Source organism: Monodon monoceros, unplaced genomic scaffold, assembly GCF_005190385.1.
Source record: "Monodon monoceros isolate NGI ecotype Baffin Bay Population unplaced genomic scaffold, NGI_Narwhal_1 Super_Scaffold_11, whole genome shotgun sequence".
Lineage (NCBI taxonomy): Eukaryota > Metazoa > Chordata > Mammalia > Artiodactyla > Monodontidae > Monodon > Monodon monoceros.
This window is the reverse complement of record NW_021703767.1, coordinates 81,614,880-81,641,462: the sequence shown is the minus strand read 5'-3', so window position 1 is coordinate 81,641,462 and position 26,583 is coordinate 81,614,880. Positions and strand designations below refer to the sequence as shown.

The 26,583-nt window shown below is 42.2% G+C and overlaps 1 protein-coding gene and 1 long non-coding RNA gene across 3 annotated transcripts in view; one reads left to right on the top strand and one right to left on the bottom strand.

Moving 5' to 3' along the window:
- LIPH (lipase H) overlaps positions 1-26,583 on the bottom strand; it is a 50,466-nt gene that overhangs the window by 4,396 nt on the left and 19,487 nt on the right. Inside the window, exons 4-10 of one of the 2 annotated variants that reach the window (XR_003792313.1) lie at positions 24,890-24,991; positions 22,720-22,809; positions 19,715-19,882; positions 18,390-18,485; positions 16,536-16,647; positions 3,772-3,945; positions 1,801-1,983 (exon numbers count right to left, since the gene is read on the bottom strand). Coding sequence is in view for 1 of the 2 variants with exons in the window: in XM_029214202.1 (XP_029070035.1) it covers positions 1,896-1,983; positions 3,772-3,945; positions 16,536-16,647; positions 18,390-18,485; positions 19,715-19,882; positions 22,720-22,809; positions 24,890-24,991 (830 nt within the window). In the remaining variant the exon portion in view is untranslated. Of the gene's footprint in view, positions 1-1,018; positions 1,984-3,771; positions 3,946-16,535; positions 16,648-18,389; positions 18,486-19,714; positions 19,883-22,719; positions 22,810-24,889; positions 24,992-26,583 lie in introns of those variants that run through there. The other variant, XM_029214202.1, reaches the window with a different exon arrangement.
- The window catches only part of LOC114890582, a 50,581-nt gene continuing 24,977 nt past the window's right edge, over positions 980-26,583 (top strand). The window contains exon 1 of the long non-coding RNA XR_003792315.1: positions 980-1,004. This is a non-coding gene — a long non-coding RNA (uncharacterized LOC114890582). The remainder of the gene's footprint in view (positions 1,005-26,583) is intronic.

Sequence of the window (26,583 nt, the reverse complement as noted above, 5' to 3'; positions counted from 1 at the left end):
AAGGGAAGAGAGGCAAGGGTAACAAGAGACAGAGAGGAAAGTTCCAGGGGCCTTGGGAGAAAGATTGTGAGAAGAGAGTGGCCACACCTGTAACTGCCTTCATTTCACCTGATCACTGTTACATGCAACACATTGAATTCACCTCCACTCCAGGCAACAAACTTCCTTCCTTTACTCCTTCATTTATCTATTTGTTCACCCACCCACCCACCCACCCACTCCCCAGTGAGCCGGGCGCCGTGCTAGGAGACGCCAGCAGGAGAAGCTCAGAGACACCCACTGGCCTGAGGAGCTTATTCATTGATAGAAATGCTATTCCTGGCATTTTCTTGATGTTGTTTTGATCCCCTGCTTACCAAGGAAGGCAAAGAGCACAAAGAAGTGACTGTGCTAATCAAAATACAGGACCAATAAAACTCTAAAAAAGAAATCAGGACCTATCAGCACCGGGATCTCTGTATCCACCACTGCTGAGGAAACGTGGGAAGGAGGAAGGCTGAAAAGATGTGCAAGTGGGCAGGAGCCTCGCTGAGCCTTACTCCTTTCAGAGTTCAGACATTCGCTGCAGGCCTCCCTCACTTAAGTGGAATAGACTCTGGATTTGCTATATAGGTATAAATCAAGTGTGCCACGCTGGATTGCATTCACAGAGTTCCATCATTTTTGAAACAGAGTCTGTTTCTTTAAAATACGGCTCTCCACACAGAAGGCAGTAGGAGAGCAGTCACTTGGACGGGGAGGAGGTTAGTGAACCTATGACTCAGGAATCCTAGGAAACTTCCTGCAGTGGCCACGGCTGGGGGATGGGTGGTGTCCACCCCTTTGGCTCTGTCTCCACCCTGGGCATCTGACCTCAAGTGGTTCTGACCTCTCTGACCTTGGCCCTTGAGAGGGCCTTTTGACTTGGCTGCTGTTGTCATTTCAGATTCATGGATCGCACCTCTTCCTAGGGAAGCCTGAGAATTCCTCAAACTGGGAGCTTCGGGTGCGCCAAGAGCAGACCGGTTAGTGCTTTGAATTCACATGTTGGCAAAACAAGTTATTTAGCATCGCTCCAAAAGGTTAACATTAATTACCTCTGACAGGTGGGATTATGGATAGCATATTTTCATTTTGCATCCGTGCATTTTTTTTTTGCATCCGTGCATTTTTGAAATTTCCTTCAACAAGTACAGATTACATTGGTGATAAAGAAAAACAAAACATTTCTTAAGTATTGCTTCAGATGAGGGTTGCATGTAAAGTGATGCTTCTTCACCTTAAGTGAAAAACAAGCTCTGCTTTTTCTCTCCTGCCTCTCACTCTATCCCTTGTCCCTGTGAGCAAGGCTGCCCCACTGCTTCATCTGCTCTTCTTCCCTCATCCACTAGTCCCAGCAGCTGCCTTCTTGGCTGTTGGTCTGTCCCCACCTCCTCCTGCACCAGCCCCACTTTAAACAAGGCAGGAAGCCATTCTCCCTCTGTGCAGAGCCTGGAGGGATCTGGCACAGAGAACATGGGGTCGAGTCCAAAGTGATGTCTCCAGCCAGTCCTTCCCTTAAGGTGCTTGCCTGGCCACTGTGATTGGCAGAAATGCCCAAGTGACAGGCAGCAGAATCAACAGTTCGGAACAAATGAGGCCCCAGGACACAGCCTAACAAGGCGCTGTGCCGTCAGGAGCCTGGCTATTTCTGACTTGTCCTATTTAGGGGCTCCCTTCCCAGGACTGTTTCATAATCCAGGGTCACTTGATATTTTGCAATATGATATCCACAGGACATGATTGTAAAAAAACAAAACAAAAACCCTGGTTATTCCATACTTTTTATGCCTTGAGGAGAAGGCGAGGTGAAGCTTTAAAAATCCTGTAGTTGTAGCATTCTTGATGTTACTGGTACCCGGGCGTCCTGACAACAGTTACATTTGCAACTCTGGGCAAAGAATAGGTTGGAAGACTGTTTCAACATTTTCCATCAGTACAAGATCATAGCGACACAACTGGGGCCTGTGAAAATAAGAAGAAATATGCTTGTCAATACAATAATAAAAATACCCCATTCTAGTAGAGTAAATTATATCATCTCTTTCAGATATAAAATTATTTAGCAATTATTTTTAATGTTCTAGGGAAATGCTTGTGCTAAATTAGCAAAGCCACATCAACAACAGCAAAAAAATCAGGGTGTAAAATTTTATTTACCATATAATTTCAACTAGGTTTCAAAGCAAATAGAAAGGGACTTCCCTGGTGGCACAGTGGTTAAGAATCCACCTGCCAATGCAGGGGACATGGGTTCAAGCCCTGGTCCGGGAAGATCCCACATGCCGCGGAGTAACTAAGCCTGTGCGCCACTACTGAGCCTGCACTCTAGAGCCCGCAAGCCACAACTACTGAGCCCGTGCACCTAGAGCCCATGCTCCACAAGAGAAGCCACCACAATGAGAAGCCTGTGCACCACAACAAAGAGTAGCCCCCACTCACTGCAACTAGACAAGGCCTGCGTGCAGCAACGAAGATCCAATGCAGCCATAAATAAATAAATGATTAAAAAAAAGTAGAAGATTAGAAAGAAATAGCCAAAAATTTTAACAGTGGTTGCCTCTGAATAATGACATTATCCGTGGTATTCTTCTTCTTCCTCCTAACACTTTCTGTACTTTCCAGATTTTATAAAATGAATATGTATTCCTTTGATAATCAGGGAAAGAAGTATTAAAAAGTCCCAGTTTTAAGATGTAATGACTGGGCTTCCCTGGTGGCGCAGTGGTTGAGAGTCCACCTGCCGATGCAGGGGACACGGGTTTGTGCCCCGGTCCGGGAAGATCCCACATGCCGTGGAGCGGCTGAGCCCGTGAGCCATGGCCGCTGAGCCTGCGCATCCGGAGCCTGTGCTCCGCAACGGGAGAGGCCACAACAGTGAGAGGCCCTTGTATCATATCACAAAAAAAAAAAAAAAAAAAGACCCAATGCAGCCAAAAATAAATAAATTAATTAATTAAAAAGAAAAAAGATGTAATGACTATCCTCTTAGAAAAAAAAAAACTTGTATTATTAAATGTTTTGAGGTATCCTAAACCTTCAGGAAAAAGGAATTTATAAACATAAAGTAGTAACTGCTCACATCATTTCCTGTCTCTGTCCACAGATTGAACACTAGGAATATATGTAGGAGTGGCATTACTCACAAAACACACATACCATCACAGCTTTGTTCTTTCTCCCCCTCTTTGTCTCTGCCTCTCTCTCTCTTTCTACACACACACATGCAGTTATTTTTTTCTGAACCAACTGAGAATAGGTTGTTTACCCCTTAATACTTCAGTGTGTATTTCCTAAGAACAAGCACATTCTCAGTGCAGTTATCAAATTTAACGTTGATATAGTAGTTGTATCCTGTATCAATGGAATAAAACATTCCAAATTTTCTGTACCTTTTTTAATGCTAGGCTGTGTTTTATCAGTTTGCCAAATTATATGAGGGTTTCTTTTCTACAACAAATTGTCAGCTTGCAAGCAGCGTGGGTAGAGTGATTAGGGAGGAATCGTGTAACTCTAAGCGTATAACAACGTTGTTTCTTTGGATTATTGGACCGTTTGTCTTTACGTGCATACCAGTAAATTTTTCTTGGATTACCGGGCAACTTATTTTTATCAACTCTAGTTTTGGAAAACCCCTCACTTCTTTCATTGTGATTGATGAAGTCCTGTTAAAACGTTAAGACCAAGCAGATTGGACAGGAACCAGTAACATGTTTGGAAAACAGGGGTTTGTCAGACGTTGCCTCAGCTCACCTCTCTGGATGGGCAAGTGACCTTAACTTCATTCGGAGAATCCTGAGCTTGTACCTTGGGCCTATTACAGATCCTGTAGAGAACACCAAGGAAATGGCTGCCACTTTATCCAGATCTTGACTGAATCTTGCAAGCAGACTTACTTGGTGGTATTTCTGAAATGTTGTGGGCTCACTGGAAGGAAGAAATAATATATTTTTAAGTGGATATGAATTACCAATGAAAGAAAACAGTTTTGAAGCCTACAAAATCACTCATCAGCAAGTAGCCATTTGACCCCATAGCCTGCACTAGCCGACTTTCATGGGCAAAGTCCGTTGGATTCCAAGGGACTGCATAAGTGAAGCTGCTGACCCCAGGATTGATGAGATGCTGTGACATTGGAAAGGTATGCGCTGCCTACTGTAGGCCAGACAGCATCCTCATCTCTTGACACATTTCTCCAATCCCCTGAAAAACTCTGCAAGGTATTATCGTCTTCATTTTACAAATAAGGAAACAGATACTTTCAAAGCTGAAGCTCACCCAGGTCACAGGGCTTCTCTGTAGCCGTGCAGTGATTAAAACCCAGTTCTGGCTGAGTTCAAAGTTATGGTCTTTCCATTAAACTGCATTGCTAGATGCACAGGTATATTTTTAAGCCAGACTAGATACTAACTTATTTTTTTTTTAATGCAAGCAGCCCTATAAGTTCTTTTTTTATTTTTAAATATTTATTTACTTATTTGGCTGTGCTGGATCTTACTTGCGGCACGCAGGATCTTCGTTGCTGCATGCGGGCTCTTAGTTGCAGCATGTGGGATCTAGTTCCCTGACCAGGGTTCGAACCTGGGCCCCCTGCATTGGGAGCGTGGAGTCTTAACCACTGGACCATGAGGGAAGTCCCTAGATACTAATTTAGAAGTTGTGCTTAAGCATATATTTTTTCAGTTCTGCCCTCAAGAGAAACCTTAAAACAGCTACAACCCAGGTTCCAATACTTTTTTTTCCCAAGTGTGTGGAGATGTTTCCTACAATTGGAATCCCAAATTAAGCCTAAGGTGTATCCACTAGGGAGATTCACCTGGGTACTGTCCCTCTGGGGAGCTGCAAGAATAGGCTGTGGAGAAATGATTGCTCTAGGAATGAATCCTTAGTTTGGAGGTCGGGATGGGGTGAGGAGGTGCCTGTCACCCCAGCCTCACTGTGCAGAGCAGAAGTGCCACAAGTAAAACTAATCCAAAAGGTTGCCCAGATTTTGGTTTCTAAATACTATCTCCACAAAATGGAACTAGGGCTCCCTGGAGAAATGGTTGATTCCAGGGCTAGGGCAGGGAAAGTACAAAGTGATCCTGGAACAACATGTGTGCCAAAAGTAAGGAAACACTCAAAGAGTGATGGAGATGTTCAAAAGAATATAGAATCACACCCATTAGGGTGGCTACTGTGAAAAAAACAAAAACAGAAAACAAGTGTTGACAAGGATATTGAAAAATTGGAACCCTTGTACACTGTTGGTGGGAATGTAAAATGGTACCGCCACTATGGCAAACAGTATGAAGGCTCCTCAAAAAATTTAAAACAGAGCCACATGATCCAGCAATTCTACTTCTAGGTATATACTCAAAAGAATTGAAAGCAAGGTCTCCAAAACATATTTGCACACCCATGTTCATAGCAGCATTATTACAATAGGCAAGAGGTGAAAGCAACCCAAATGTCCATCAATGGATGAACGGATTAAACAAATGTGATTTGTACCTACAATGGAATATTATTCAGCCTTAAAAAGAAAGGAAATCCTATCACATGCTACAACATGGATGAGCCTTGAGGACATTATGCTAAATGAAATAAACCAGTCACAAAAAGATAAATATTGTTTGATTCCACTTAATATGACATATCTAAAGTAGTCAAATTCATAGAAATAGAAAGTAGAATGGTGGTTGCCAGGGAGTGGGGGAAGGGAGAAATGTATGTTGTTACTTAATGGGTATAGAGTTTCAGTTTTGCAAGATGAAAAAGTTCTGGAGGGACTTCCCTGGTGGTCCAGTGGTTAAGACTCCACACTCCCAATGCAGGGGGCCTGGGTTCGATCCCTGGTCAGGGAACTAGATCCCACATGCCACAGAGAAGATCCCGTGTGCCGCAACTAAGACCTGGCGCAGCCAAATAAATATATAATTTTCTTTTTAAAAGTTCTGGAGATCTGTTTCACAATAATGTGAATACACTTAACGCTACTGAATTGTACACTTGAAAATGATTAAAATGGTAAATCTTATGTTTTTATTACCACAATTAAAAATGCATTAAAAAATGGCACTGGCCAGATTTGGGACAATTTGAATATCAAAATAAATAATGATAGTAACTGATTATAATTCCCCATTGATAAAATATAAAAATCTGGGAGTCTGAAAAAAAAAAAACCTGGGAGTCTGTATTGATATATTTGGACATGAAACAAATAAATGAATAAATAAATGAGAAAAAATGCCTTTCCTAAATGTTGAATTAGAAAAATCACCATATGGCAGCCATCAGAGTAATCATTCAACCACAAAACATTAAAACCAGTGGGTAAAAGTTTGAAGAGTAATGGACCATTTACATGGTCTCAAAGTACCTACCCACAAAATACTAATTACAAAGGGAAAAATAGTAACCTTAAAGTGGAGAAACTTGGCAGAAATCACTTTAATTGCTTGATCCACATTAATGAAACAATCGAAATTGTGAGCCTCCTAATAGGATGCACTGAGACAAACATTATGTCACCTTTGTGGTGTCTTTGCCAAAGATGCATGATCTGAACCTAATCGTGAGGAAACATTAGGCAAACCCAAACTGAAGACATGCTAAAAATAATTGACCTGTAATCTTCAAAAGTGTCAAAGTCAAAAGAGTCGAGGAAAGGCGGAAGAACTGTTCCAAAGTGAAGACTAAAGAAGCAGGAAAACCAAGTGCAGCCAGTGATCCTGAATTGAATCCCTTTGCTACAAAGGACATTATCAGGACAATCAGTAAAACTAGAATGGGGTCTCAGGATCAGATGGTAGTAATGTATCAATATTATTTCTCTTATTTTGATGGTCAGTTGTAGTTATGTAGAAGAATATACTTGTTTGTAGAAAATACACATTAAAATACTTAGGGTTGATGAGGCAGCATGTTGGAAATTACTGTAGAATGGTTCAGAAAAAGAAAAGGCTCTTAGTACTACTGCAACTTTTCTGTAAACTTTAATTTTCCACAATAAAGAGGAAAAAAAAAAAGCTAATAGGAAAGGAGTGGTTTAACCAAAGAGGCTTATAAGCAGCACCACTCTGGTCCTCTCTTGATCAGAGTGTAGCAAGAGAAAAAGGGATCCCTTCCCACTTCTCCAAGGGCAGCTATGGAATCAGGAAAGGGCAGGGACTCCAGGAGAAGGTGATGCCACCTGCAGATGGCAGAACCCAGTGCGGGTACTAGGAAGGCAGGAGAAGAAAAAGGAGATCGGGAGCTGATCAGAGCTGTCCATGAGTAGAGGTAAGATGCTCTCTTCCTCCTAGAAGGATGTCTGGAAATACATGGGGAGGCACTAACCAAGCGTTGGGTTCATACAAGAGTAAATAGAGTGAGAGCCAGTGAACTGTGAGTTCTGGCAGTATGGTGCACTAAATACCCTGAAAGCATTCATAATAGTGGATACAATTACAAACAACAAAAAACAAAACAAAAAACCTTTTAAATTGCACTGAACTAAGAAGAAAGGAAAGAATACTGAGAAACTCTCAAAATATGTGAAAGCAGAAATCCAAATAGATAGGAATCCTGAAATCACCTTTTGTTGGTCTTTTTTGAAACTTTGTAACCTTGAGCTTCAATTTTCATGGCCTTGCAGTGCAGTAGGACATGAAACAAAGTCTATGGACCCCTCAAGGTCAGGAGTTGAATAGGAGAACTCTGGGGGAAGAGTGAACTAAACATGAATTTGAAGTAAACAACCTTCTACCACCTCAGGTGACAGAAAATCCCCACCTCGAATCTTGGCGCTGTGAGGAGCTAGGGGGCTGAGTGCCCTTCACATGGGTCAGCAGCTAAATTCAAACTACTTGTGGTCTGAGAAACCTCAAGTTTAAAAATTAAAGTGGTCTCAGATGGATGGTATCTCCAGGAACTTGACAGGCAAACGCAAAATCTTTCTGGAGAAATATACTCCTCAGATCCTCAAAGAATTCCCGCACATAGTGAAATAATTATAATAATAATAAAGACATTTGTAAGGGGGGCTGGGGGGAAGCTGCGGGCTGCAGGCTTTATGGCCGCCAGCTGCGGGCGGGAGGACAGATCTTGGCTGGTGGGGCAGTGCAGCTGCCGGCTCCACACAGCGCCTGCGCAGCAGCTGCAGGGAAGGGGCACCTCCTGCCCGGGCTGGGTGCGAGTGAGGAGGCCCGCAGGACTGAGTGCTGGGACATGGGACCACCAAAGCGACCTTTCCAGCGGAGCCGCGTGCCCGGGGCACCCCTGCTCTGCAGGCAGGGAGCAGGCAGCCGCCTCCCCGCTGCACCAGACCCTGATGGGACCCAGATTGCTAACAGTAAAAAGAACTGGAAAAATGCAAAAGACTGGAACGATTAAAACCTACCAAAGCCTTCTCAGAATTCTCAAAGAGGATACAAACATGTGCTTACGTGTAAAAAATGTGATGCGCGGACTACCACACTCAAGCAACCTGGCAAGCATTGCCGGTGACTGTCACTCTCAGGTTTCACTGTGGAATTTCAAACTGCCTAGGGGTGTGAGAAAAGATTAAGGCACCAACCCCAAAAATAATGGCCCATAAAAGGAAAGAGAGCAAAAGGAAGTCCACCACTGAGTACTTCTGTTCTAGGGAAGGCGGACATGTGGCCAGAAGAGCCTGACTTCCCATAATGTCCTCAGGAAGAGCCAGAATATCACCCTGATGCTGCAGCCCAAGAGTGTTTTGCTGTTTCAAATTGAAAATTGTCATGAGGAGGAAAAGTCCATTCTGGTGCTTGAGGGGACCTCTCAAACTGAAGGCTTGTGTTCAGCTGTCTGAATAACAACCAATAAAAACTACAGAAACAAAATCTCTCAAGAAAGGGATTTTTAAAGAAAACACAGCAGGGCTTCCCTGGTGGCACAGTGGTTGAGAGTCCGCCTGCCAATGCAGGGGCCATGGTTCGTGCCCCGGTCCGGGAAAATCCCACATGCCGCGGAGCAGCTGGGCCCGTGGGCCATGGCCGCTGAGCCTGCGCCTCCGGAGCCTGTGCTCCGCAACGGGAGAGGCCACAACAGTGAGAGGCCTGTGTATCGCAAAAACAAAAAAGAGAGACACGACAGGGACTTCCCTGGTGGAGCAATGGTTAAGAATCCGCCTGCCAGTTCAGGGGACATGGATTCGATACCTGGTCCGAGAAGATCCCACATGCCGCAGAGTAACGAAGCCCATGCGCCACAACTACTGAGCCTGTGCTCTAGAGCCTGCAAGCCACAACTACTGAAGCCCACGCGCCTAGAGCCCGTGCTCCGCAACAAGAGAAGCCACCGCAATGAGAAGCCCGTGCACCACAACAAAGAGTAGCCCCCACTCACCACAACTAGGGAAAGCCCGGGCACAGCAATGAAGACCCAATGCAGCCAAAAATAAAGTAAATAAAATAAATAAATTAAAAAAAGAAGAAATAGAAAAGAAAATCTGAACAGACCTATAATAAAGAGATTGAATTAGCAATTAAAAACAAAAAGCAAACCTACAAAGAAAAGCCCAGGCCAAGATGGCTTCATGGATGAATTCTACCAAATATATATATTTTTAAATTTTCATTTATTTATTTATTTATTTTTGGCTGCGTTGGGTCTTTGTTGCTGCACGCGGGCTTTCTCTAGTTGCAACAAGCGTGGGCTACTCTTCATTGAGGTGCGCAGGCTTCTCTTGTGGCAGAGCACGGGCTGTAGGCGCTCGGGCTTCAGTAGTTGTAGCTTGTGAGCCCTATAGTGCAGGCTCAGTAGTTGTGACACATGGGCTTAGTTGCTCTGCGGCATGTGGGATCTTCCCAGACCAGGGCTCAAACCCGTGTCCCTGGCATTGGCAGGCGGATTGTTAACCACTGCGCCACCAGGGAAGCCCCTCTACCAAATTTTTTTTTTTAAACACTTATTTATTTATTTATTTTTGGCTGTATTGGGACTTCCTTGCGGTGCGCGGGCTTCTTATTGTCGTGGCTTCTCTTGTTGCGGAGCATGGGCTCTAGGCACGCAGGCTTCAGTAGTTGTGGCCCATGGGCTCAGTAGTTGTGGTGCAGGGGCTTAGTTGCTCCATGGCATGTGGGATCTTCCAGGGCCAGGGCTCGAACCCATGTCTCTTGCATTGGCAGGTGGATTTTTAACCACTGTGCCACCAGGGAAGCCCCTCTACCAAATATTTAAAGAAGAATTAACACCAAATTCTTCACAAATTTTTCCAAAAAAAAAAAAATAGAAGAGGAGGAAACACTTCTCAACTCATTCTGTGACACCAGTATTATCCTGATATCAAAACCAGACATCACACACAAAAAGAAAACTAAAGATCAATATGTCTTATGAATATAAATTCAAAAAACTCAAATAAAACTAGCAAACCAAATCCAGCAAAATATAAAAATGACTATATACCTTAACCAAGTGGGATTTATCCCAGAATGCAAAGTGGATTTAACATGCAAAAATCAATTATTATAATACACCATATCAATAGAATTAAGGACAAAAACAAATGGTTATCTCAATACATGCAGAGAAAGCATTTGACAAAATCCAATATCCCTTCAATATAAAAATACTCAACAAACTAGGAATTGAAGGAAATTCCCTAACCTGATAAAGGCATCTACAAAAAAAAAAGTTAATATGTACTTAATATTAAAAGACTGAATGTTTTCTCCCAAAGATGAGGGACAAAACAAGGATGTCTCTTGCCGCTTCTATTCAGCTTAGAAAGAAGTTCTAGCCAGGTCAGTTAGACAAGAAAAGGAGGGGGAAAAAAGACATTCAGATTGGAAAGAAAGTAGTAAAACGATCTCTATTTGCAGATGACCTGATCTTGTACATAGAAATCTTACTGAGTCCTCTAATAAGTTAGCAAGGTTGCAGGATACAAGATCAGTCAGTTGTAATTCTGTACACTATCAATGAATAATCTAAAATGAAATTATGGAAAGAATTCAATTTACAGTAACATAAAAAAGAGTAAAATACTTGGATTAAATTTAACAAAAGTGCAAGACTTGTACACTGAAAACTATAAAACATCACTGAAAGAAGTTAAGTAAGACCTAAATAAATGAAAGATACCATGTCCATGTTCATGGATTGGAAGACTTACTATTGTTAATACAGCAATACTCCCCAAATTGATTTGCAGATTCAAGACAACCCCTCTCAAAGTCCCAGCTGCCTCTTTTGTTTTTTCACAGAAATTGACAAACTGATCCTCAAATCTATATGGAAATTCAAGAGACCCAGAATAGCAAAACAGTTCTGAAAAACACCGCAGTTGGGAGATTTATACTTCCTGATTTCAAATTTTGTTATAAAGCTACAGCAATGCTACAGTAAGCTACAAGACAATGTGGTACTTGCATAAAGATAAGATATATCAATCACTGGAATAGATTGAGAGTCCAGAAGTAAACTCTTACATTTATGGTGGATGGAATGTTTTTTTTGACCATGCCGCGCAGTTTGTGGGATCTTAGTTCCCGACCAGGGATTGAACCTGGGCCCTCGGCAGTGAGAGCACAGAGTCCTAACCACTGGACCACCTGGGCATTCCCAGTCAATTGATTTAGACAAGGGTCTCAAGACAATTCATGGAGAAAGAAGAATTTTTTCAATAAATGATGCTGTGACAACTGGATGTTCACAGGCAAAGGAATGAAGTAGAAGCCCCCTACCTCACATCACATGCAAAAATTAACTCCAAATGGATCAAAGACCTAAATGTGAGACCTAAAACTATAAAGGAGTTGTATCTAGAATATACACAGAACTCTTGCAACTCAACAATAAAAAGATAATTAGCTTAGTTTAAAAATGGGTAAGGCACACAAAAACCTGCACCCAGATGTCTATAACAGCTTTATTCAAAACTGCCAAGACTTGGAAGCAACCAAGATGTCTTTTGTAGGTGAATGGATAAATAAACTGTGATACATCAGACAATGGAACATTATTTAGTGCCAAGAGGAAATGAGCTGTCAAGCCATTAAAAAAAAAAGAAAAGAAAAGGAGGAACTCTAAATGCTTATATTACTAAGTGAAAGAAGCCGATCTGAAAAGGTTACATACTGTATGATTCCAATTACATGACATTCTGGAAAAGGCAAAACTATGAAAACAGTAAAAAAAAAAAATCAGTGGTTGCCAGGGGTTGGGGGGAGGGAGGGATGAATAGATTTGAATAGGGAGGGAACACAGATTTTTAGGGCAGTGAAACTACTCCGTGATCCTATAATGGTAGACATATGTCATTATACATTTGACAAAACTCAGAAAATGCACAACACCAACAGTGAACCCTAATGTAAACTACGGACTTAGGGTAATAATGACATATCAATGTAGATTCTTCAGTTGTAACTAATGTACTACTCTGGTACCAGATTTTGGTACTGAGGGAGGCTGTGCCTATGTGGGGCAGGGAGTATGTGGAAAAGTTGTGTACTTTCTGCTCAATTTTGCTGTGAACTTAAAACTGCTCTAAAAAATAAAGTCTGTTTAAAAGGAAAAGAAATGGCTAAGGGATCTGAATAGACATTTCTCCAAAAAGCTCTACAAATGGTCTACAAGCATATGAAAGATACTCAGCATCATTAATCATTAGGAAATTACAAATCAAAACCACAGTGAGATATCATGGAATGCCCACAAGAATGGCTGTAACAAAAGACAGACATGTATGAATGGATAATCAAAATGTGATATATACATACAATGGAATATTATTCAGTCTTAAAAAGGAAAGAAATCCTGTCACATGCTATAACATGGACAAAACTTGAGGACATTATGCTAGGTGAAATAAGTCAATCACAAAAAGACAAATACTGTATGATTCTACTCATATGATGTATCTAAAGTAGTCAAATTCATAAAAACAGTAGAATAGTCGTTGCTAGGGGGTAGGGGGTGGGGGAAATGGGAACTGTTATTTAATAGATATAGAGTTTCAGATTTTGCAAGATGAAAAGGTTCTGGAGAGCTGTTTCACAACAATGTGAATATACTTACGAATGAACTTACACTTAAACATGATTAAGTTGGTACACTTTATGGGGTTTTTTATCATATGCTTCTTTATCATGGTTAAAAAGAAAACACAACTTTTAAAGACTGACAATAACAGTGTCGGCAAGGATGTGAAGAAACTGGAACTCTCATACATCGCTGGAGGGAATGTAAAATGGTGCAGTCCTTCTGGAAAACAACTTGGCAGGGAGTTCCTTAAAAAGGTTAAACACAAAGTCCTCTATGATCCAGAAATTCCATTCCTAGGTATATACCCAAGAGAAATGAAAGCATATGTCCACACAAAAACGTGTACATATATGTTCATAGTAGCATTATTCATAATAGCCAAAAAGTGGAAAAAACCCAAATATCCATCAACTAGTGAATGGATATTTAAAATGTGGTATGTGTGAGCACAGTGGTGCATCTGGGCCAGAGGTCAGTGGATCAAAATACAATGTAGAATATTCATACGATGGAATATTATTCAGCCATAAAAAGGAACGAAGTCCTGATGAATGCTACACATGGATGAATCTTGAAAACATGCAAATCAAAAAAAAAGCCAGACACAAGGGCTTCCCTGGTGGTGCGGTGGTTAAGAATCCACCTGCCAATGCAGGGGACATGGGTTTGATCCCTGGTCCAGGAAGATCCCACATGCCGCAGAGCAACTAAGCCTGTGTGCCACAACTACTGAGCCTGCGCTCTAGAGCCCGTGAGCCACAACTACTGAGCCCACATGCCACAACTACTGAAACCCGCGTGCCTAGAGCCTGTGCTCCACAACAAGAGAAGCCACGACAATAAGAAGCCTGCGCACCTCAATGAAGAGTAGCCCCCGCTCGCTGCAACTAAAGAAAGCCCACGTGCAACAACGAAGACCCAACACAGCCAAAAATAAATAAATAAATAAAATTTTTAAAGAAAGCCAGACACAAAAGACCACATATTGTATGATTCCATTTATATGACATGCCCAGAATAGGTACATCTATAGAGACAGCAAATTAGTGGTTGGCAGGGGCTGGACAGGAGGGAAGAATGGGGAATTACTAATAGTAAGTATGGGGTTTCTTTTTGAGATGATGAAAATATTCTGAAATTAGTACTGATGGTTTCACATTTTGTAAATATACTAAAATGCCCTGAATTATAAACTTTAAAAAGGTGAATTTATTGTATGTGAATTATATCTCAATTTTTTTAAGGTTAAAAAAAAAGAAATATATCTAGAACACATATACAGGGAGAGTCAACAGGCAGATAATATCCTTGAATGTGACTTCATTTGTAACCCATAGACTGGTAAGACTGAATAAGCTCAGGGTACATATTCTAATATTATTATCTCCATTTTCTTAAATCATAAAAATACTAAACACTAAAATGTTCAAGTTTACCTGGCAAAAAAGAGAAAAGTATCCGTAATCTTACCATGAAATAGAACAACTATTTCTTTTTCTCCCATATCTCTGATCGGTGATGACTTTTTCGCAAACAATTATTGGCACAAATACCCAAATTTTGCTGAGTGAGTGCTCCTCATATAACTGCACAATCTCCCCTGCTGTTTCTTAGACTCTCCAGATGAGGTCTCTGCCCACCTTCCGCATTGATGCCTATAAACTACCTGAGGCTGGTTTCTCAAGATGTGGCCCCTTAGTGGTTCCCTCCCTGAAAATGCTGCCCCCCCATGGGTTTGGGGACATCGGTGCTGAAGGGAGTGTGATATTGGCCAAACCACTTGCCCTCTGTGAGCCTCAGTTTCCTCATTTATAAAATAGGGATGATAGGAGCTTCCCTGGTGGCACAGTGGATAAGAATCCGCCTGCCAATGCAGGGGACATGGGTTCGAGCCCTAGTCTAGGAAGATCCCACGTGCCACGGACCAACTAAGGCCATGCACCACAACTACTGAGCCTGCGCTCTAGTGGCTGAGAGCCACAACTACTGAAGCCTGCGAGCCACAACTACTGAGCCCACGTGCCTAGAGCCCGTGCTCCACAAGAGAAGCCACCGCAATGAGAAGCCCACACACCGCAACGAAGACACAACACAGCCACAAATAAAAATAAATAAAATAATTTAAAAAATAGGGATGGTAATACCACTTCACAGGATTTTAGTGAGAATTACATTAACCAATGTCTGTAATGTGCTTGGTTCAGTAAACAAAGGCTGTTATTATTATGATCCAAGGATGCATTTAAAAAAGTCACTTCCAGGGAATTCCCTGGCGGTCCAGTGGTTAGGACTCTGCGCTTTCACTGCTGAGGGCCCAGGTTCAATCCCTGGTCAGTGAACTAAGATCCCACAAGCCATGCGGTGCAGCCAAAAAACAAAAAAAAAGTCACTTCCAAACCCTGCACCCACACCTTCCTTATTTATCTACACAGTGAGCCCAGAAGGCAATTGCCAGTTTCAGATGACCATCTACATGGTACTCTATGGATGAGGCCAAGAGACAACCCAAGTGTCTAGTAGATAATAGGACCCAGGAAGCATCTCCTAAGTAAATGAATGAAAGGAGCCTCAAATTCCTTTGCTTACACTAAAGGGTTTGGGGTTTTTTTTCCCTTTTTCCTGATTATAAAAGTAACAGATGAAAAAAATTATTCATTATTTTAAAACTATATATATACAACAGCACAGCAAATTGAAAAGTAAAGAGAAACTTTAAAAGGCACTCATATTCCTACCACCCAAGGGGCAATCTAACATGTTTTGTCATGTTTCTTTTTCATTATTTTTACAGTGTTGAGCTAATTTTATACTTTATATAGTTTTATATCCTGCATTTTTTCACTTAGTACATTATAAGCATTTCATTTAATGTTTTATAAATAACTTCAGTGTTTGAATACTATTTTATTATATGGGAACTACCAATTTCCCCATCATTGGATTTTTAGGGTGTTTCCAATTTTCTATTGCAAATTAGATTTTCTGAGTGTCAGAAATATATTTATGTATATATGTATATTATGAGCTCAGAAAAGAATAGAAACGTGTGTATGTGAGTGGGTGCCTTTGGGCATGGGATTGTTGGGATGGGGCAAGGTTTGTGCTTTTATGTTACATACTTATTTACTGTTTAAATCATTTATAGCTAGCAGGGATGACTTTTGAAATTAAATGTTTATGAAAAGGAAGGAAGGAGGAGAGAAGAAAGGAGGGAGAGGGGGAGGGAGAAAGAAGGAAGGAAGGAAGGAAGGAAGGAAGGAAAGAAGGAAGAAAGGGAGGAAAGGAGGAAGGGAGGGAGGGAAGGAAAGAAAGAAGGAAAAAAATTCCTGTACCAATTCCATTTGTAAAGAGCCTGAAAGATCAAGAGCCACAAGAAGTAACTAAGCAAAAAAAAAAAAAAAAGAAGTAACTTAGCAATATATCCCTTTATATATATTATAGGACAAAGACGCTTACAGACCTATAATTAAAAAGTAGATATGTTCTCTGAGCAAAAAAGGAAATAGCAAGCTGCAAAGAATCCCAGCCCAACTTACTGATTGATTTTGGATTCTGTGGTGTTTCCAGCTTTGTCTCTCAATTTGATTGTAATGGATCCTCTTCTTATGTTCTTGTTCCAAGTTATAATATCCACAAAGTAATGATATACTACAAAACAGGGAGAGAACATGCTAAGAGAAGAATATTACCAACTGCTTTCCTGAAGGTTCAATTCGTAAAAACCCAACCTCCCTAATACCTGAGTCTCCTTTTCTCTTCCTCTAGTTTTTCTGCAAAGATCCAGGGCAGAATTTTCTAATATTTTTTTCTATTCTCTTTGGTAAAGATGGCCTGAGTGATGGCAGAACTCAGTGGTATGCAGTTGCCATGTGTAGGCATCACTCTTGGATCAGTGTTTCCACCTTATCGACTGAAATCTCATGGCCTACTGCCAAGTATGATTGGTTCACTTCAATCCCTGCCCATTTTAGAATAAACCAAATAGGGGGCCATGTAGAGACCCTCCACAGCTGTCAAGGTGTTCCTCAATCTGGGCCATGTCCACCAGCCTACCCAGCCTCCCTCATCTCCTCCCCAGTCTTGCCACACCACCTGCACTGCCATGTTCTCTCTTGCTTCTGGGCCTTTCCCCAACTTGGACACTCTTACTTTGCCCCCTTTGCCAATTCATCCTTCAGGTTCCAGCTGAATGCACTCCCTCCAGAAGGCCTTCACTGACCCTCAGACTAAGTCAGGTCTCTCTCAGAGTTCTTATCATGCTCTGGTATTCTTTCATCATTAGTTAACACACTTTACTCATTTACAAAATGCAAGAAAAATGATAACCAAAAAGTGGTAAACATATATGTACATCTGTACAAATATTGCCTGTATAATGTCTTATGGGGTTTTATAAAAAGCTAAAATATACTACAATGGCAACTAGGAAGGGATGGTTATTCCTCTTTGTAATCCCAGCAGTAATACCTATGGATATCCATTAATTCCTACTGAATAAACGAGAGCACATAACGTATCCAGAGAACTATTCTTCCTCCCTACTCCCTGCTCCCCAAGCTCAAGGACGCCCTGGGAAGATGGGGATCCCACCATGATAGTCAGATTTGCTATCTCTTGGTCAGACTTGCAGAGAAGGGGAAAGAGGCTCAGGGAAATGACAGTCCCACTAGGGAATAAGGTCAGCCATGGGGTTGCCATTTCATGGCCCATTATTACTCAGGGGCTTGCCCCATTTGGATTGGGCAGACACCAAACCCTGGGCTGCCACTCATGATTCCAAAGAAGGAGGGAAACCTGGTGATGTGCAACCTCTTTTATAAGGGTTGCTCCCAAGAAAAGTGAAAAGGGGGATAAGATTGTAAGATGTACATCTGCCCAGGAAAATCCCTACTTGCTTCCCGGGGCATCTGATCACCTGCTGCCCCATTTAGCTCCCGTCTTGAATACCCAACCTCTCAATGTCTTTAGAAGGTCATTGTTTTAGTTTTGGAGCTGGAACTGGCCCATAGATGTGGCTGACACCTGATTTTTCCTAACCGCAATTTCACGTCTCTTGGGGCTCAAGCAAATTTTCTGGAAGATCTTAGTGATTAGAATGGCCATCCAGTGAAGCTAACAACTATGATTTGTTGAGCTTTTAATCCTTATAACTCAGAAGATAGGCATGATTATCCCCCTTTTACCAAGCAGGACATTGAGACTCAGAGAAGTTAAATGTCTTGGTCACACAGCTATTATGTAGGAGAGTCAGGATTCAACCTAGGTCCTTCCAACTCCAAAGTCCATGCTTCACCATGGCCTTCATCTGCCAAGAAGTAGCCAGGAAGCTGAGACTCAGCCATTCCGAAAATAAAAGAGTTGGGCAACGGCAAGCAAGCACAGTCACTCACTGCAGAAGGGTTTCTCCTCAGCTGTGTCAAAGAACGCTTTAGTCATAGGAGGATCCCGCTCCCTTAAATAGCCTTTCCAGTTATCAGCATAGTAGCCTATAAGATAAGTCAGAAAAGTGTAACGTTATCATGCATTATATAAATGTAAAAGCAGTGGAGGAGATAGTGAGAACAGCGGGTTTGACTGCCAGCACCATCGAGACAATCCCCCACGTACCCACTTGCCAAAGGACCCTCCAGTGGCTTTTCCCCCTATCTATTGACATTACATCACCAGCCCTGGTCCTCAGTAGCAGGGGTGGGATTGTGGGGAGTGACACACACTGGGTAGACTAAAAATAGCACTGATATTTTCCAGCAATTCATTTTCTAGATTATTTAAAACAGATTCAGGTTTATACCTAGAACAGCATCACTTTGGGAAAGCGATGTGCTTCCTTGAAGAACTGTGATTGGGCCCCTGAAGTGCAGAGAACTTGGAATTGCTGTGTTACTCTGTCAACAGGCAGGGAAACGTCCTCCTTCATGATGTGCCTACAGGAATGAGGCTGAGGGCCATCCCTGGGGCCTCTCTCTCTCCTCTGTCCCCACTGCTAGGGAGTGGCCTCCACATTCTGACTTAACTGATCTGGAGTGGAACCCAGGCATCAGTATTTTTTAAAAGCTCCGTAGATGATTCAAATGCACAGTCAAGTCTGAGAACCCCTTGTCTATAGCATGCCCTGATGTTAACTTGAGTCTTTCCTTTGGGTACAATTAGAGAATTCTCATGACCATCCAGTTGCAAAGCCTCCACCACCCAGAATATTTCCACTAATGCTTAGCAAATATCCAAGCAGTCTCCACGGTGTCTGTTACCCCAGCCCACCCCTGTATGTGTCCATGCACACAGCACCAGAGTGTGGCATGAGGGCATTTACAGACACAATTTGTTAGAGGGGTTGCTTTGCCAAACCCTCCCCCAGCAGAGAGGTTGTGTGCCTGGAGAGAGTGCTCCTGTCCCCACAGGAGCAGACTACGTAAGGTGACTGTGCCTGGGTGAGCTTGGAAAGTCTTCTGGAACCTTCTTTTTCTTGCTAGAATAAAGTATCCAGGGAGGTGGCACTACCTTCTGGATGAAATCCTACATAGATTGCCTTTCTAACATTCTTTATTATTAGGAGACCCCAGAGTACTTCACAGAACAAATTGGCTAGAAAAAACTAAGTAAATTTTTTAAAAACACAGGATTTTCAGGCCCATTTTTAGATGGTAAAATGGTGCTAGGATTCTACCAGAAATTAGCCCTTTGTTAATCAGAGTGGGAAACTGCTTGCTGGACTTACCCAGAAGTGGGCAGGACTCCGTCTGTGATATGCCACAGTTGACACACTTGCCATTCCTATAATCCCGGTAGGAGTCACAGGGATACGCGGTGATGGTGCAGTTCTCTCTCAGCGAAGAAAGGTACAGGTACACGGACCTCTGGTGGTCACACTTAAAATACTGCATTCCTGGGTTGTAAAAGGAATGATCAAAGAGTAGAGCAGTTGTAGCATTTAGTAATAAATAGTGCCTCGCATATTGTTTATACACATAATTTATCATGTCTCCTACATACCAGGCACTGTGCTAACAGCTTCAATGTACTTGATTCCATTTAATCCTTATAAAACCAATAGATCAGGATTCATGCTGACAAATGGCAGGAGACAAGAAGATAGGCATGATTACCCCCATTTTACCTAGCAGGACACTGAGACTCAGAGAGGTTAAAGGACTTGACCTTGTCCTTCCTTTGTCAGTGAAAGGAAGAGGAAATGTCAGTGGTAGTCAGAGATCCACTGGAGGTTTTCAGCAGAAGGCAAGCACATTTAAACCAATCAATACATGAGAGAAAGACGGCATTGGGGAGCAATTTGTAGAGGAAGATCCCCAATGAGGGCAAGGAGAGGAGATAGTTGTGAAAAAGGATGGGGCAATGCTTCCACCTTGGGTCAGATGGGGAAATGAATGTAAAGACCAACTTTGTGATCTAAGGTTAGGATAGATAAAATGGCTCCTTCGGGTGGGACCTTGATCTAGGTACAAAAGTCAAATCTAGCTTAGCTCTAAGAGGTGAGGGTTTATAGCTGGGGCGGTATTTGGAATAGAAGCATGAGGAGTGACCATAGTGAGTCCGCAAGAGATGCGTATGAGGCTTTTCTGGCATTATTGGGGGCCATGGAGAAGTTAACAAGTTTGCCTGGACCTTGTACTTGATCAACAAGACTCCATGACTTCTCCAGAAGGTGCCCAAGCAAAGATGGGGGCTGACATGGCAGAGACCTAAGGGCCTGGGGGTGCACAGGGCATTCATGAGAGCAGACAAGTGGCAGGGGCTCCATTTCTGCTCCAAAGGTGAAGGGTGAAGTGAGAGGAGCTCAACAATAGGAGGTGGCACTGGAAGCTGTAAGTGGGCAAGAAGAGGTGAGACACAAGCCTCAAGTTAATTCTTGGTGGGTGCCATGTGATGTGATGGTGAGAGAGGAAGCTGTTGAGGCACAGAGGTGGCCATCAGAAGAGTTGGAGCTGATGAAGGACTTCAGTACAAAACATCAGAGAGGTTCATCAGGAGGTTGATGGGTCAGACGATGAAGTCATTCACAAACAGGAACTGGGTCCCAAAGATGGGTAATCAAAGGAGGTAAGGATCTCAATAGCAGACAGTGAACCCCATGGAAAGAGGAGTTGTGATTGTGAGCTAGTAGTTTGGAGAGGCACTGGGAGCTGGAGTCAGATCAATGTTTCTTCTTTCTCCGGAGTCCACATATGCCCATAGAAGAGATCAGTGGAGGACATAAAGAAATAAACTGGGTGACAGAGGAGAAGCATGGGGCCAAGCTGGACTGGAGTAAATCTGACAAGTCGACATTTAATTATTGTTTCTGGAACTTCCACTTGCAGAAACAATGAAGTTAATAATGCTACAGAGGATGTCCTTTGTAAGCAAAGCACATTATCTTTGGCTGCTCATGGATGTAGTTACATTACAGCACACAGGACAGGATTTGAATACACACCATTTATGGTACAATGTGATTGGCCCTACTTATGTCATTTCATCTGGATCATTTTCAAACACTACATCATTCCCATGGAGCCATATACAGCTACCATTTTGGAACAAGATCATCTTTTTCTAGAATTATTTCCATGATTGCTTAATTGTCTCTAACAATGGTGAAATACAGATTCAGAGCACTTGGCGGGGGGGTTGTTTTTTGTTTTTTTTTAATTTTTGGCTGCGTTGGGTTTTTGTTGCTGTGCACGGGCTTTCTCAAGTTGCGGCGAGCGGGGGCTACTCTTTGTTGCGGTGCGCAGGCTTCTCATTGCAGTGGCTTCTCTTGTTGCAGAGCCCAGGCTCTAGGCGCATGGACTTAAGCAGTTTTGGCACGTGAACTCAGTAGTTATGACACATGGGCTCAGTAGTTGTGGCTCACGGGCTTAGTTGCTCCGCAGCATGTGGGATCTTCCTGGACCAGGGCTCGAACCCGTGTCCCCTGCATTGGCAGGCGGATTCTTAACCACTGTGCCACCAGGGAAGCCCAGGGTGGGTTTTTTTAATTCTGTCCCCCACCACACTTTAATGTTGCCCTCCAACTACCCATTTTTGTTTTGTGAGTTTTTTCTCGTTATAAAACTAATACATGCTCATTTAGAAAATAAAAAATAATAGCAAATTGTGATGCAAAAATTACCTAGAAATCCAACATCCAGAGATCACCACTAATAATTATTTGGAGCACTTATGTTTAGTGTTTTTTTCTGCACTTACACATGTACAAACATACATTTAAAAAACAAATTGGGATTATACTGTATAATTTGTGTATTTTTCACTTAACATCATATTGTAAGCATTTTCATTAATCTGACAATATGGTTTTTAAGAATTACATTCCTTTGTGTAGGATGCACCATACTATTTAATAATTTTCCTATGTTGGACATTTAGATTATTTCTAAAAACTTAACTATTATAAACAATGCCATATTGAATATCTTCACTCTTATTTTTGTCTACATTTTCCATTATTTCTCTAGGAGAGATTTCCAAATGTGTAATTTCTAGGTCAAAGACACACCTTTTCAAGAGAGAGAGATAATTCAAAATCGCTTTTAATCATATGGTTATTTTTTTTAAGTAGTATATTTGAGTAATAATGTTTAATTTATAATTTATACCACCTCTATCTTCTCAGGAAATTTGTTTTTGATTAAAAACGATTTCACATAGGATAATATCAGATTTTTAAAATACGCCTTTTTTAAACCACTATTTTACAAAATATAAAGTATCTGCACTTACCTCCAAATATTGTTTTGGGACAACCAGGTTGATCCAATCCTCCATTTGGGTAGAAGTCTATGTTTCCTAATGGTTCCCTGTAGCCCAGTGCTAAAAGACAATATACTAGGCTTTTATACTGCTTTGAACTTTTCCCATCTCACAACTCATTTGCCTGTTTAGGATATAGGCAGAGATTGTCTCATTCTTGTCTTTGCTGCTGTTGTTGTCATTAAACCTATTTAAATATTTTGTCCAAAGTTAGCCAGATAGTTAGTTAGAAAGCAGTGATTTCCAAGTAGGAGACTATGAAGCTGGTAACAGAATTTACTTCCCATATTTCTGAAAATGTAAGAGAGTTTGGTCACTCATTCACTGCAAGGCTGATAAAATGATATGTTTCATGTTTATATTTGGCTGGAACACTCATTGCTAGGTGCTTCCTGAGCCTCTAATTACATGTGTGTAAGTCTTTAATGAATAAGAAACAGGAAAAAATGAACCTTTACTTAGTAGGAGAAACCTTTAAAATTTGGGGATCTAGGATGGTTAAAAGATTGGAAACTCTTCTAGAAAATGGGGACCTAGAAAATTATAGATTTAATAATTGCTTATTCTCTTTAACCTTGTAACTCCAAAGTAATCAGTAAAATGCTTGATTAAAAGTTTATACAGGGGGCTTCCCTGGTGGCGCAGTGGTTGAGGGTCCGCCTGCTGATGCAGGGGACGCGGGTTCGAGCCCCGGTCCGGGAAGATCCCCCATGCCACGGAGAGGCTGGGCCCGTGAGCCATGGCCGCTGAGCCTGCGCTTCCGGAGCCTGTGCTCCGCAATGGGAGAGGCCACAACAGTGAGAGGCCCGCGTACCACAAACAAACAAAAAAAATGATTATCCAGGGACTTCCCTGGTGGTCCAGTGGTTAAGACTCCACGCTTCCACTGCAGGGGGCATTGGTTCAATCCCTAGTCAGGGAACTAAGATCCCACATGCCGCGTAGTGTGGCCAAAAAAAAAAAAAAAAAAAAAAGATTATACATATGTATGTATGTATATATATGTATAAACACATATATAGTGTATCATTGCAATAATGATAATAGCTATTATATGTTCAGGAAACTACATGTGTCTGTGGGTGTGACACTAGGGGTTTTACACAGATTTCTTCTAATTTTCACAATGTCTGGAAAGCAGCCATTGGTAAATTCAGATGAAGTAAGTTACAGATGAAGATTCTGGGGCTTGGAGGACTTATGGACCAAACATGATACCACCAGAAAGAACCAAACCTGGGATTTGAGTCCACCCCTGCCTTGACTGCAAAGCTTATATTTTTCCTTCAAAATTTGCCCTCTCCAAGAACAAAAAATAAATTACTCTATGCCGTCAAGCATTAAAATAACATTGAGGTGCTGCACCTAAGTAAGGTAATACTTTGCAAACTGCATAGTAAGAACACAGCTATTTCACAGAGACACTTCTTCTAAGGCAAACAATTGCTGAATACCACACCAGAGTGCCCACAATAGGCAGTCAAGGGTGTTTCAGGTGGTTGTATCACAAAGGAGATGTACTATTAAATGTCCAGTATGGTCTGTCCCCTCAGCCCTCCCCCAGGTTCCTACTCCAGCTCTTCTCCCAAACATCTGGATATAAAGACCCATCTGTAACATCAGCCCAACCCCCAAGCCATGTACCCAATCCCAGAAATGAAATCAACACCATAAAAGATAGAAATAGCCAGGAAGATCCACAGAGAGCTAGAGACCTATAGGTGGTTCAGAAATGCTCTGTGTGGAGAGACACAACACTTAAACGTATCTTTCAGCTTAAGGAAATAATGACAAAGAACCAACAAAAACAGGGAATCATGCATCCAAACCCAGTTGTACTTATGGAAACATTTGTCCACATGGTATGCAAATCAGCCTGTCCTTGACTGGTCAAGATGATCACTTTAAAAATAACAGGAGACAATGGGAAATGCACCACTACTCCATCAGGAGATCCTGGGTGCCTGCATTAAAGCAGCTTCCCTTCAGTATTCTTGTGGATTTGGAAACTTGCCCGGTAGGAAAAGAGGGAATCTAGAGGAACCTGATCCACCCCTGCATGACAATCCCCCTAGCGGGAGACTCTTTGGGAGTCTGGGGGTGACGGTGTGGGTGGTCACTGACCCACAAGGAATGTTACCATCAATGTCAGAATGGATGACGTCAACGAACTGGGCATCACCGGGATCTAATCTGTCCTCTGGAGGTCTCCCATTGAATAAAGGGCCTGCAGGGTCCAGACCTGGAAGGAAAACAGAGTTGGCTTGGCAGCCCCTGCAGCCGGGCTTTGGATCCTTCCCCACGAAGATGGCTCACAGGCTTTGGGGAATCCTCGGGTGGGCAAGCACTCCCATTCCCATCCTGCTGTGTCAGGCTCCTTTCCACAGCCCTGTATAGCCTTTTCCCACACTAAAGGTGGTTACCCTCACAGTGCCCCCTGAGAACTCATCCAGACTCCATCTGGAGGTGTACTATACCTTGTGCAGGGCTCCACGGTAGGGAGTGCACAGACATATGGGGACCAGGGACTGGAATAAACTGGTTCCTCAGGAAAAAAGCATCTAAGAGTGCATATAAAAAGCAGACACTGTACTTATCTTTATCTCATTTTAAATAATCCAGAAACTTCACTCAACTTTTCTTTCTTGTTATTAAAAAAGCTCCTTTATTGTTTCCATTTTTATTCACATTTACTGGATCACCTGGTCCACATCAAAAAGGAGGAAAGGTAGCTATTGTCATTCCCATTTTACAGATGAATGAACTGAGGTTCAGGGAGGTCAAGTGTCTTAGCCAGGGCCACAGCCTCACAATGCAACCACAGCCTCACAATGCAACCACCTCTCTCTGTTGAGCTTTTGGTTTCATTGAACTGGGTTTGGCAAACTGAGTGGGAAAGTGTGAGACTCACTGGTCAGGCCAGTTATTAGACTAGGTATGGAAGAGGGAAATTAGGTGGGTGCCAGTTCCTGCAGAATTAACCCACCCCATAAATGGCTGAACTGATTTCTTGCTCTTGGTCAATGTTAGCTGGACATTCCTCACCATTATTATGAAATATCTTTAAAAACAAGAGAGCAGCTCCTATGATGATGTAACCACAAACTAAAAACAAAACACCAGAGGATCCCAAAGACCTTGCTAACTAGAAACTTACCTGGAGTGAAAAAGGTTTCAAGGGATGTCTCCGAGTTTTTAATCTACGAAGGTCACTTTAAATGACATCCCCTATCCCCCCCCACCCACCGCCTCCATGGTATAAAATCCAAGAGATAGCATCTTTGCCTCAGCAGTCCTGGTTCTAGCCCCAATCTCTCCATATCTCCCTGGCCAACACCCTTGCTTCCTTGAGGCATGTCTTTATCTGCCCCCTTATTTTATCTCCCTCTGTTTCCCCCACTCCCCCACCCCCCAGCTTTTCTTCCCCTTCTGTCTGCTCCCATCTGAAACTGATGTGGGGAGGAGGTGGATCAACACCCAGGTACCCAAGTCCACAGGATATTCTCTGCACAGAATGAGAAACACAACCTTGGAAAGACCTTGCTGGGGAAGCCTCCCCCTCCTCACATGAAACAGCACCATTTCCAGTCTGAGAAAATGAACAGTGAGAGCCTCAGTTTATAGCAACCTCCAGATCCACAGCAGATATATTGGCTTACCATATAAAATCCAAACCAGGGCAATTTTGAAAGTGATAAGGCTGCTATTAATAATTATGCCAGGACAGAAGACACAAATGAGGACTGTCACAGTAAACTTGGACATATGATGTCCTTAGAGATAACTCATAGCAAATGATCAGCTTACACTGTCAGCCAAAAATCACAAACTGCC